The sequence below is a fragment of the Glycine soja genome, chromosome 19 (genome assembly GCF_004193775.1).
Source record: "Glycine soja cultivar W05 chromosome 19, ASM419377v2, whole genome shotgun sequence".
NCBI lineage: Eukaryota > Viridiplantae > Streptophyta > Magnoliopsida > Fabales > Fabaceae > Glycine > Glycine soja.
In genome coordinates this window covers 35131834-35144796 of record NC_041020.1, presented here as the reverse complement: position 1 = coordinate 35144796, position 12963 = coordinate 35131834, and the positions used below count along the sequence as shown (strand labels likewise).

The window sequence follows — 12963 nt, the reverse complement described above, 5'->3', positions numbered from 1 at the left end:
TAAAGAATGTTAACAATTTTTTGAATGTATTTATTATTATTGATTAAAATTTATTAAAAATTACCAAATTATAAATAAAAAGTTGTTCAACCAAAAGTAAAACTAATAATTTGATTATTCTTAATAAAAGATTTTATATTAATATAAATAGAGCAAATGTGATTTAGATTCTTCAAAATTGGCTTTAATCTTTATATTTTAAAAAAAATAATTTTGGTTTTTGTATTTATGAATATGATAAATTTTAATTTTGATTATTCTTAATTTTTGTTTAATATTTAGTTATTGCATAATATATATTGCTTAATTTTTTTTTCTGTGTATGATGTTTTGCCTCATGCATGAAACAAATACCAGTTATGCTGATCGTGCAAATGCATACTGGACAGGATACTTTACCAGTAGGGCAGCTATCAAACGCTATGTCAGATAAATGAGTGGCTATTATTTGGTATAATTTGTATATTTGTAGTTTACAAGGTAGTCAATGTCTTCCACTGGTGTTTGGATATTTACTTTCTACCAATAAATTATTAGGCTGCAAGACAACTAGAGTTTTTTAGGGGGAGAAGGAATTCAGGGCCAAATACAGACTCATTAGCTGATGCTTTAGCAATTGCGCAACACCATGATGCAGTCACTGGCACAGAAAAGCAGCATGTGGCTAATGATTATTCTAAACAATTGTCAATAGGCTACAAGGAGGTGTGGTTTCATCTTATCTGTCTTCAAGTAATTGTGTGTAACCATTTGTCAGCGTATCATCTAGTGGCATATATATTGCCTTTGTGCAGGCGGAGGATTTGGTTTCATCATCGCTGGCTTGGTTGATTGAGTCACCGTTGCTTACTACATGTCAAAACCCAGTTACAAAGTTTCAACAAGTGAAAGAGCTCAAATCCTTTTAAGTTTGTGCACTGTCTTCATTACTTGCTGAAATGACCTGCTTCTTCCTTGTCTTAAAACTGCTTCTCATAACATATAGTTGATAAATTATTTCTTATCCTTTATTATTCCTTAGCTAGTAGGAAATTACCATTTAGTATATTTCATGGAAAACCTGGTTTTGTCTATTTTTTCATTGATTATATTCCTTTCTTCATCTTCACTACATTGAAATATCTTTATTTCTCAGGTATTCAGCATGCTATAGTGTTTGTTCATATTAAAAAATGTTATCATATTTCATGCATTAAGCATGTTGACTTATAAGGGAGATTTTCTTGGCAATAATATTTATTTTTTTTATATAAGAAGAAATATATTGAGACAGCGATAAGAATATGACAGAGGGAAAGGAGGTTAAGAAATCCTCCTTAAGAAAGAGAAAAGAAAAGTATACATCAATGGCCAAAAGACATCAATTAGTAGAGCTACCCAATTCCTTAATATTTCTGCAAGGATTATCCCTTTGAAATAGGCACGTGCTTTACACCATGTGGAAACCAAACACCTAATATTATCCCAAAGCAACTAGTTATCTGAATAGGTATCCTAAAAAATGTGAGAGCTTAGCTCCACCCAAATGCACCCAAATGTAGCAAATATTGCACTGTCACAAACATTGGGTTCTTTACTTCTTCCAAAACTAGTAAAACTGGTCAGTAATGGTCCATGAATTCTGAGCTTGCATGAAGCAGTAGCAGCTGAACAATGCAAGAAGTGAAGAACAAATTCTGAGCTTGCACCATCATAACACTTACAAGGGAAATTGCCTTATGTGGCCTATGCTTCAATAGCTTGTCATTGTGTTAGAAACTGAATCAGAACACTCTGAACTAGCATAAGTTTACTGGTTAATTCTTCAATTTATCCTGGTACCAATAGATGGCAGTACCAGAACAGCAGAATTACAAAAATGAAAGTAAAACAGGATGTTTGAGAGACCATGCACTCTCCCTTACTGACTTCTATTTTTTCTTCTTTTTTTCATCTCCCTAACTCCTTTCTTATAGCTATATGGGTCAACTTCCTTTCTTGATTTCCTTTTATTTCCTTACATAAATCGCTCAATTATTTCCTTATATAAATCACTCGATTCCACTTGATTGCTGCACATGCAATCTGATATATGAATCATTCAATTCCATGTAATTCCCCTCTCTGCCATTTTCAAATATAGACTCTATTAATAGGTGGTTTCCTAACACATTGGTATTTATTCTTTAAAGCACAGCTGTCAAAATAAAATAATTAGGTCTAGTTTAGATAAACTTCTTAACAAAAACTTATTGGAAGAGAAAATAAGGAGGTAAATTTAATCAAACTTCTCCCATAGGTTAAAAATCAAGTTAAGCATCTCAATCCTAGAAGAAGTTGGATAAGTGAGTTTCTATAAAAATTGAAGAGCATAAGTTGATTTTAACATATGAAAAAAGTTGAACTCATTTTACCTCCTTATTTTCTTCTCTTATAATTGCTTGTTGAGGAATTGATTTAAACTGGGCCTTAATCTTAAAAGGAGTTAAGAATTGAAAATAGATTTGCCAGAAAACACCCAGAAGGATCAAGAGACCAAATTTTTTTAATTTGATTGAAGGACCAATGAACCTAATCAAGGGGACTTGGAAAAACCTCCAATCCTGAGGATTCTTCCAAATCTTGAATGCTAAAAATCCCCAGAAACAACAGAATCTCGAATACTAAAAATCTTAGATTAAAGTGTCGTTTAAGGTAGTAGATAAAAAATAAAAGTGTTGTTCAAGGTAGATAGATGAAAAGGTCAAGGGCAGCTAAATTAAAAGTGGATTCCCCTACTGAACAGTGACATGAGAAACATTATCTTCTTGCAAGGATAGAAAAACGTCAAAAGGTGGCATAACTAAGCACAACAAAAGTAATTTCTTTTCCAGCAATTTTCTTGTATGTGTTATTATATACAGTTTGTCCATTCAATCTCTTCTGTTGTATTTCAATATAGTCCAATTAGTCTTGTTAAAAGAGAATAAACAGATACATATTTTACTGAGAAACCTGTGCCTGAATACACCACAGAAGACAGTTTATATAGGCTTTATTGAATTAATTACATGATTAGAGAATATTCAGTTTTCCCTAAATCAGATATATGCCTATAATAAATTCAGAATATCTCACTGTGATTCTCAACAAGTCTTATTATACAATAACATTAGAGCTTTATGTGTTCCTTCTCTCTCTCTAGAAGATTATAATGATTAGAGCTTAGATATGATTGTTAACATACCCTTATGTTTCGAAGGAATGTATAGAATGTTGTAAAATTAGCATTTGATTTGGCTATTGATAATTTTTTATTATCATATCCAAGTTCAAGCTGTAGTGTATTTTGATATTTGTTTTCGTTTTCATATTTTACAGTGTCCACTTTTGAACATAAATTGCTGTCCTGCATCAGAAGTTGATCTGGTTCAAGGAAAGAATTTGGTAAAAATATTTATTTCATCACATATTTTGTCCTTCTTTCCTCAGTGTTATATCTTCTCACAAGCTTTTTCTATGGTTATTGTAGTTTACAACTCTCTAGGCTGGAGGAGGAATGAAGTGATTCTGATTCCGGGGAGTGATGTCACTCTAGTATTTCTTGATTGCTAGGGCCGGTCGTGATTTTGTGTCCTAGGCGGTGTGAGAAAATTATGTCTTCATAATCAAGATTCTTCAAAATAACATTTTCGGTAGAAATTAAAGACTATTAAGCTACCCTGGGAAATAATAAATCACAAATAGGAATGAAGTGATTCGGATTACATTAATAACATTAAATAACAAAAATAGGTTTATTTATTAATATATTTGTTTAAATATTATTCAAGTCTAGAAAAGTTTTATTTGTTAATATATTTGTTTAAATTTTATTTATTAATATAATTTAAATAACAAAAATAGGTTATATTGTATAAGAAAATTTTTATTTATTAATATATTTGTTTAAATATTATTACATTAATAACATTAAATATTTATATAAATAGTTTATTCATGTCTAGAAAATATGGAAATTTAGATATAAATTAATATATATATATATATATATATGCTTATCAATTTTAATGTAATATATTACTAATGTATAAAAAAATAATAAAATTGTGTCATACTATATGTTAAAAAATATATTTATTGATATATTTAAACCTTTCAATCAAGTATCCTAATAGTGATTCAAGGGGTTCTCAAAACAACAAACATATTCAATTATAATTCAAATTTATTTTTATATAATTAATATAATACAAAAGAAATATAAGGTTTTGTATTGTGCATGGGTTTTATTTATTTTTATTTGAGTTTTCATTTATTTGTGAAAATTATCTATAAAAAATTAGATAGAATAGCTTCAACCTTGTCAGCTGAAAATGGAAAAATAAAATATGGATAAATGTCAATACTTACTATGGGTATAAGGATAGAAATTGAAATAAATAATTCTTGTGGCCCCAAATAAAAAAAGAAAAGAATTTGGTGTATTAAAAAGCTTGTATCCATAGAACATTTGACGTAATATTATTTGTAAATAAAATTAGATAGAATAGCTTCAACCTTGTCAGCTGAAAATGGAAAAATAAAATATGGATAAATGTCAATATTATTTTTAAATAAATTTCTACATTAAAGTTTTTTAAAATATGTAGATTTATTTATAAATAATTAGAATATCTTTTTATTCTGTTACTCAAAAAAGTAACTAAATTTTTTACAATATTTTAAAACATATTCCGATTATGTTTTTCTTCTAACCTAAACACTTTATTCACCAATAATACACATTCACTTCAACATTATGTGACCTAAAATCTACACTATCTTATTGTGTGTAATCAAAAGATTAGACATGCCTAACTAGTAGTTTGATAGTTCAAATCAACCCACAACTTCAACAAAATAGTCTTAAATTGAAAATAAAACATACTAATAAATGTTCTAAAACCATACTAGTGCTTATTAAATGTAGTATATTTTAAGAAATATAATGAAAAAAGTTTAAATTAACTTTAAATGATTAATCGAGCAAAGTAAAATATATCATCAAAATCAATGTACAAATTTATTTTAAATATATTATAAATAACTATTTAATTATTTTATAAATAATTATTTTAATACTTTTATATATTTAAAAATCAATGTAGAAATTAATTTTTAAATTTTTTATACTTGAAATGACTATTTATATAAATATTTAATATTATTAATGTAATAATATTTATACAAATATGTTAATAAATAACATTTTTCTTATATGATATTACCTATTTTTGTTATTTAATTAAATTTTAAAAAAATTACGTTATAAAAATTTTCTAATTTTTTTATTTAATTGATTTATAAATAATTATTTTAAATATATAAAAGTATTAAAATAGTTATTTATAAAATAATTAAAATATATAAAAGTATAACTTATAACCAATTCGTAAGGGACATACGGATTATCATTTTGCATGCTTCATACGGATTCCTAATCTGTGCAATCTGTATGGATTAAACACAGTAAAAAAAAAAAAATAGACTCACCATCGACCACACAATACTCACAATGGTGGAAAAGAAGACATTCACGGAGGAAACACAGATTGAATATAACATGAGGAGGAGGAGGAGGAGAGACGCACAAATGAAGATGGGTGCACAATAGCGGAGAGATAATGTATTTAAGCTTTTAAGTGAAGGGAAAATTTGGTATCTCACATTATTTGCTGGGTGTAGAAGAAAAATGGTTGGTTCAGGAAGAATATCCTAGGGTACTTTACCTTCTTGACCCATGATATTATTCATTATCTTCGTTCTGCTCTAATTAATGCATTATGTAATTGCTTCTTGTTTTACTACCTCATTCTCTTGGCCCATTAAATTTATGCAACATATTGAAGATGACAAAGATCTCTCTGTAATGGCAAGTTGGAGCTGAAAAAGCTCTTCCCTGGGAGGAAAGCAATAAGTGATAGGTTTCATGAGAGGATAGAAATTTTTTTAAAGTACTTTTTAGCTTGTTTTTTAATTTAACATCTATAATAGGGGTTCTTGAGATGAGTACTAAAGTAAAAAAAAAAAAAAAAAAGTTCTTACATTCTATCTGATAACATGAGAATCACAAAAAGTGATATAATGATGCTTTAAAAAGTGCTTTCCTTGAAATTGATCAAAGAGGTGAAGGAGATGAACATATATGCCAATCAAGAAAGGACAGAGATGAAGAGAAAAAGACTTTCTTGGAAAATGGAAGTCTCTTTTGGAAATAGACATGTTTGAAGGGGAGGGCCAGCTGATCCAAAAAAGCTAAATGTGGAGCTTGCTCCAATGGGAATCCACACTTTTATCATTGACTTTGATGACAAGTCCTTACTTCTGAACAAGCATATTGGTATATGACAAGTTCAGCTATATGATAACTGTTAGAATATATGTCAATATATTTTTGTATCTAGTTTCCTTATTATAGCCTAGGATGTCTCTTGTATATAGTTAATTTTCTTATTATAGCCTAAGATCTCTCTTATAACTGTGGTATATAACTACAATTTTGCTAATGAAATGGACACAGAATTATATTCTTTCATGGTATCAGCAGTCTAAGGTACAATCCTTTCTTGCTTCTGCCGTGCCTTAGCTTCTCTTCTTCTCCTTCTAGCCGCCATTTTTCTTCTCAGGTCAACCACCATGACTGATTCCAACAAATTCCATGCAGCTCTTGCAGTCTCCAACATCAAGAACCATATCTCCATCACCCTGAAGATAGGAAATGTCCAATATGTGACGTGGGCGGAACTGTTTAATATTCACGCACGTTATCACAAGGTCCTCCACCACATTGTCCCACCGGAGAAAGGTAAGGAGAAGGTGCCTAAAACCGATAAAGAAAAGGAACTGTGGTCAACCCTTGATGTTGTGGTCCTTCAATGGATCTATGCAATAATCTCACATGACCTGTTGCATACTATTCATGAACCCGACGCAATGACAATGGAGGCGGGGAATAGGTTGCGTGATATATTCTAAGACAATAAGAATTCTTGGGCTATAAATCTTGAGCAAGAATTCTCATGTACCAACATGGAGGATTTCCCGAATGCCTATGTGTATTGTCAACAACTCAAGGAATTGTTCGATCAACTCAAGAACGTAGGTGCACCGGTGTCGAACAATTGTCTTGTTCTTCAAATGGTGGTCGACCTCACTAAGGCTTATAATGGGGCTACTGTGAATCTTGTATGTTTTGATGATGTCAAAAATAAATCACTTCATTGTTATCATAAAAAAGGGGGAGAATGTGAATGTACGTATACATGATTTTGATGATGCCAAAAAAGAATCAAACAAGGCTGCTTCAAAGGATAAACATTGCTTCGAGATTAATACAAGATTGCTAAACAAAGCCTTGCTTCAAGATTTCTTCAAGATCAAGCCTTGCCTCAAAACAAAGGATTTCAAAGTCATCTAAGGCTCTAGTAATCGATTACCAGGCAGTGTAATCGATTACCAGAAGACAAGTTTGAAAATAGTTTTTAAAAAGGGTTTTGAATTTGAATTTTAAACCTATAATCGATTACTAGATGTTTGTAATCGATTACCAGCAACGAAACTCTGGAAATTCAAATTGAAAAGTCATAACCCTTCAAAATATATTTGTGTAATCGATTACCTGAAACATGTAATCGATTACTAGTGAAGAATTTTAGAAAAAGCTTTTTAAAAAGACACATCTCTTCAAACCATTTTGAAAAGGCACAAAGGGCCTATATATATGTGTGTCTAACTTCAAAAAGCAAGGTAGAGATATTCCAAGAGAACTTCATTGCCAAATGCTCTCTCAACAACTCTTGGGAAAACACTTGCAAATCTATTAAGAGTTTATGGAACTTCATTGTATTATCTTTCTCTTAAAAGAGAGAATTCTTCTTCTTCTTCTTCTTAATCAAAGAGATTGATTAAGAGACTGAGGGTCTCTTAAGTTGTAAGAATTTCTGAACACAAGGGATGGGTTGTCCCTGTGTGGTTCAAACTTTGTAAAAGGGTTTTACAAAGAGAAAGGAAAATCTCAAGTGGGTTGCTTGAGAACTAGACGTAGGCACGGGGAGTGGCCGAACCAGTATAAATCGAGTTTATATTTCTCTCTTCCCTTATCTCATTTATTATTGCAATCAATTTTGTCTTGCATGTTTAAAGAACATTATTAAATTGATTGTTACTTCTTCTGCATTCTGAGCCTATCATTTAGAAGGGGGTTAAAAGCTTGTTAGTGGGAAAATAATTAACCCCTTCTTAAGATAACTGAGGCCATTTGTCCAACAGCTACCTCAGTCATTCACCAAAGGGATTCTCTTCCACCATTCTATCAAGCCTACTTTATGCTTACCTTAGAAGAAGTTGGTCTCCCGAAGAAGGTTGCAACCAGCGGGGTTGTCGCCATGGTGGCTCACAACACTGATGACTCACTTCCTCTCCAAAAATTCTCATCAAAATCAGAATACTCATGGTGGTAAAAAGGGTCAAAACCACAACAACAGTGGCAAAAAAAATGGTGGCAATCACGGTGGCATCAAGAGTAGTGGTGGTGGTGGCTGCAATGGCTGCCACAATAGTGGCTGGCAGCAGCAGTCTGGCCAGCAACAATTGGGGCACCAACAGTGGCCTACCGAACAATGGCAGTGGCCATGGATGCCTTGGGCTCTTCCACCTTGCCTATACCCCTCATCCAACGCCCCACCCCCTCCTTACATTGGGCTAGGCCCAATTTTCAGCAAGCCCAATAGCACTAAACAAGCATCCTTGGGCCAAAACCACCACAGGCACACAGCGACAGTAGCTCCACCCACTCCGACAAACATTGAAGCAATGATGCACACTTTTGGGCTTAATCCTTTGGATGCTAATTGGTACATGGACATTGGTGCCACCTCCCGCATGACACTCGAGCAAGGAAATCTCTCGTCTTATTTTAATTTGAGCAATACTCGTGGTCTAATTGTCGCTAATGGTCATTCAATTGCAATTCGTGGTTATGGTCACACCAATTTGTCTCCCACGAATCCATCCTCCACCTTGAAAAATGTCTTTCATGCCCTTCAACTTATTAAAAACTTTGTATCAGTTTGAAAGTTTACAACTGATAACTCAGTTTTTGTTGAATTTGACCTTTTTTGGTTTTTCCGTGAAGGATTTCCAGACGAGGATACGTCTCATGAGATGTGAGAGTCGGGGTGACCTTTATCCCATTACCACCAATCAAGCCACTTCACCATCTACTTTTTCCGCTTTAGCACCATCATTATGGCATGCTCGTTTGGGTCATCCGGGAAAACTTCTTTTTGACTCCCTTAAGCTAAATAAATTTATTGAGTGTAATCAAACTCGTAGTCTCATGTTTGTCACTCTTGTTCTCTTGGAAAACATGTTAAGTTACCGTTTGTTTCTTCTCATTCTTGTAGTATCATGCCTTTTGATATTATCCATAGTGATATTTGGACATCTCCCATTTTTAGCTCTTCGGGCCACCGATATTATGTTTTGTTGTTGGATGATTACTCTAATTTTTTGTGGACATTTCCATTGTCTAAGAAGTCTCAATTTTTTTTCCCACATTTCTATCTTTTAGGGATTTCATCCACATTTAGTTTGAATGGGAAGTAAAAAACATTCAATGGGATAATGGTAGGGAGTTTGATAATGGACCCGTTAGGGAATTTTGTAAAGTAAATGGTTATATTTTCATCTCTCTTGTCCACATACATCATCACAAAATGGGAAAGTCGAGAGAAAAATTTGTACCATTAACAATATTATTCGTACTCTACTATTCCATGCATCTTTACCACCTTTCTTTTGGTATCATGCTTTGCAAATGACAACATACCTTCTCAATATTCTTCCAAGTAAACAATTAGCCTATCAATTACCTGTCAAGGTTCTTTATCAAAAGGATCCTTCCTTCTCTCATCTTTGGGTGTTTATGCTATCCATTTTTTTCCTTCTACTACCATAAACAAACTTCTAGCTCATTCCACCTCATGTGTCTTTTAGGGGTACCCATATAATCATCATGGGTACAAGTACTATTATTTTTCCCCTCGTAAAATCATACTAAGTCACCATGTAATTTTTTATGAAACCCAATTCCCTTTTGCTAAGTTGCACACTCCACAACCTTACACTTATGGTTTTATGGACGACAAACCCTCCCCTTATGTGGTCCACCATTTGACCTCTCTATCCGGCCCAAACCAACCGGCTCAATAGGTCTTGCCCAACCCGCAACTTGCTGCCCAACCTACACCTCTATCCGGCCCACCCACACCTAGCCCACAATCGCAACAACCCTCACCCAGCCCAGCGCTTGCACTTTCACCTCCATATCAGCCCACTCCTTTTTAGGCTCCTAGACTCGTGACATGTAGTCAGCATGGGATTTTCAAACCCATAAGACATTTAAATCTTAACAATAGTGTCATTAAACCCCTCTACCACGTATTCCCATGTCTGGCTTTTGTGACCTGAATTGGAAAATGACTATGGATTATGAATTTAATGCTTTTATTAAAAATAAGACGTGGGAGTTGGTGCCACGTCCTCTTGATGTTAATATGATTCGGTCTATGTGGATTTTTACTCATTAAGGAAAATATGATGGTGTTTTTGAGAAGCACAAGGCCTGTCTTGTAGGGGATGACAAAACACAACAGGTTGGCGTGGATGGTGGTGAGACTTTTAGCCCGGTAGTCAAATTGGCAACTATTCGCATTGTTCTCAGCTTAGCCATCTCTAAAGCATGGTCCATTCACCAACTTGACGTGAAGAATGTTTTCTTGTATTGAGACCTTAAAGAGATTGTGTACATGCATCAGCCCATGGGTTTTAGAGACCTGGATCATTCTAATCATGTATGCTTATTGAAGAAATCTCTATATGGCCTCAAACAGGCCACTCAAGCGTAGTACAAGAGATTCGCTGATTAAGTTTCTACTCTTGGGTTTTCTCATAGTACTTCTGATCATTCTTTCTTCATTTACTAATAAGGTACAACTATGGCTTACATTCTTTTGTATGTGGATGATATTATCTTGACAACTTCCTCTGATGTTATTCACAAGTCTATCATATCCTTTCTTAGCACAAAATTTGCTATGAAGGACCTAGGGTCGTGAGTTATTTCTTGGGTATAGTTGTAACTCGTCATGCAGGTGGTCTATTCTTATCTCAGCAAAAGTATGCAACAAAGATCATTGAACGGATCGACATGTCATCTTGTAAGCCATCTCCTACTGTGGTTGACACGAAACCAAAGCTTAGTGCTAATTCCAGCACACCATATGTCGATCCATCTCATTATCGAAGCCTTGCAGGGGCTATTCAATATGTCACCTTCACGAGACCCGATATTGCTTATGTTGCGCAACATATGTGTTTATTCATGCATGACCCAAGGGAAGAACACATGCACGCTTTCAAGCATATTGTGCATTACATTCAGGGTACTCTTGATCATGGCTTGCATCTCTATCCATCTTCCACATCCATTTTTCTCTCTTATTCATGTGCTGATTGGGGTGGGTGTTCGGATACCAGACGCTCTACATCGGGTTATTGTGTGTTTCTTAGTGATAATTTAATTTCTTGGTTCACCAAACAGCAAACTACGTTGTCACGATCTAGTGCGGAGGCAGAATACCGAGGCTCTGCCAATGTGGTTTCTGAGTCTTGTTGGTACGAAACCTTCTTCTAGAGCTTCAATGTCCTATTCAGAAAGCTACCTTGGTATATTGTGATAATGTTCGTGCGACATATCCATGAAAATTCTTTTCAACATCAGTGCACTAAACATATCAAGATGGATATTCACTTTGTTTGCGAAAAAGGTTGCTCGTGGGGAAGTTCGAGTCTTACATGTCCCGTCACGTTATCAGATTGCAGATATTTTTACAAAGTGTCTTCCCTTGTTTCTATTTAAGAATTTTTGAAACAGTCTCAGCGTACGACAACCTCCTACTTCGACTGTGGGGGGTATGTTAGAATATATGTGAATATATTTTTGTATCTAGTTTCCTTATTATAGCCTAGGATATATTAGAATATGTGTCAATATATTTTTGTATCTAGTTTCCTTATTATAGCCTAGGATCTTTCTTGTGTATAATTAATTTTCTTATTATAGCCTAGAATCTTTCTTGTAACTGTGGTATACAACCACAATTTTGCTAATGAAAAGGACACAAAATTATATTCTTTTAATAACCTCTCATAATAAGGTTTCAAATACTAGTATGTTTTGCATGATATCATATCTTACCTTCCTCCAAATCAGCTTGAAGACCCGTTATAGTTAGTCTATTTCTTTCATATTTTTAATTATAGTTTTCGCATAATATGCACTCATAATCGTTTGAATATTTTTCTTTTTATATTTTGTTATAAAATTATTAATTATTTATTCATAATCAAGATTCTTTTAAAAAAAATATTTTCAATAGAAACTGATGTAGAGCATATTACAATATTTTTGTCAAAACAACATCTTATCCTTTACTGTAATTGTAGGAATATTTGTTGCTTTATTTTAGGATTTTATTTATTTATTTATTTTGGGAATTAGGAAGATATGATCCTATTTAATTAAGAAAAATAGGAAGATAGTATCCTTATTTACTTAGGGAAATTACAATGATACGATCCTTATTTAATTAGAGAAATTATGAAGATATAATCCTTATTTGTTTACTTATTTTGGTTTATTCTACCCATATATGGGACAATTTTATGTATTCACTGTTGTATATTTTGATTAAATTAAAAATTTTAAAATTTTAAAATCTTGTAATAGTTATATAAAATCATATATGTATTAATGACATTAATATCATATTTTAATTGATATCATTACCTATTTTAATAGTATTAATCAATATTTATTTTTGATTGATTCACCTTATTATAAAGAAGGTTCAGTCACTCATAAGGGATATATCCTTTTCAAAGCCTTCATTCTCTTTTTCT

At 32.8% G+C, this 12963-nt stretch overlaps 4 protein-coding genes across 6 annotated transcripts; all 4 read left to right on the top strand.

Annotated features, from left to right (window-relative positions):
• Nucleotides 1–327: 327 nt before the first annotated feature.
• Nucleotides 328–3785, top strand: LOC114399524 (alpha-mannosidase At3g26720-like). 3 transcript variants are annotated; one of them, XM_028361721.1, is made up of 5 exons: nucleotides 328–451; nucleotides 538–705; nucleotides 795–884; nucleotides 3340–3405; nucleotides 3491–3785. In XM_028361721.1, exons 1-5 carry the CDS (start codon nucleotides 434–436, stop codon nucleotides 3503–3505), a joined length of 357 nt encoding a protein of 118 aa, XP_028217522.1. In that variant the 5' UTR covers nucleotides 328–433; the 3' UTR covers nucleotides 3506–3785. The 3 variants fall into 3 exon arrangements, 2 of the variants coding, with proteins under 2 accessions (XP_028217522.1, XP_028217523.1); XM_028361722.1 differs by lacking the exon at nucleotides 795–884; XR_003663750.1 differs by having other exon boundaries at nucleotides 343–705; nucleotides 795–908.
• A 2851-nt stretch (nucleotides 3786–6636) lies between these two features.
• LOC114398790 lies at nucleotides 6637–6975 on the top strand. Its single transcript, XM_028360934.1, has one exon. The coding sequence runs from the start codon at nucleotides 6637–6639 to the stop codon at nucleotides 6973–6975; it is 339 nt and encodes a 112-aa protein (XP_028216735.1).
• Nucleotides 6976–7029: 54 nt separating this feature from the next.
• LOC114398788 lies at nucleotides 7030–10787 on the top strand. The gene is made up of 4 exons (XM_028360933.1): nucleotides 7030–7185; nucleotides 8338–9027; nucleotides 9134–9257; nucleotides 10591–10787. Exons 1-4 carry the CDS (start codon nucleotides 7030–7032, stop codon nucleotides 10785–10787), a joined length of 1167 nt encoding a protein of 388 aa, XP_028216734.1.
• A 422-nt stretch (nucleotides 10788–11209) lies between these two features.
• Nucleotides 11210–11695, top strand: LOC114398787 (uncharacterized mitochondrial protein AtMg00810-like). Its single transcript, XM_028360932.1, has one exon. The coding sequence runs from the start codon at nucleotides 11210–11212 to the stop codon at nucleotides 11693–11695; it is 486 nt and encodes a 161-aa protein (XP_028216733.1).
• Nucleotides 11696–12963: the final 1268 nt, after the last annotated feature.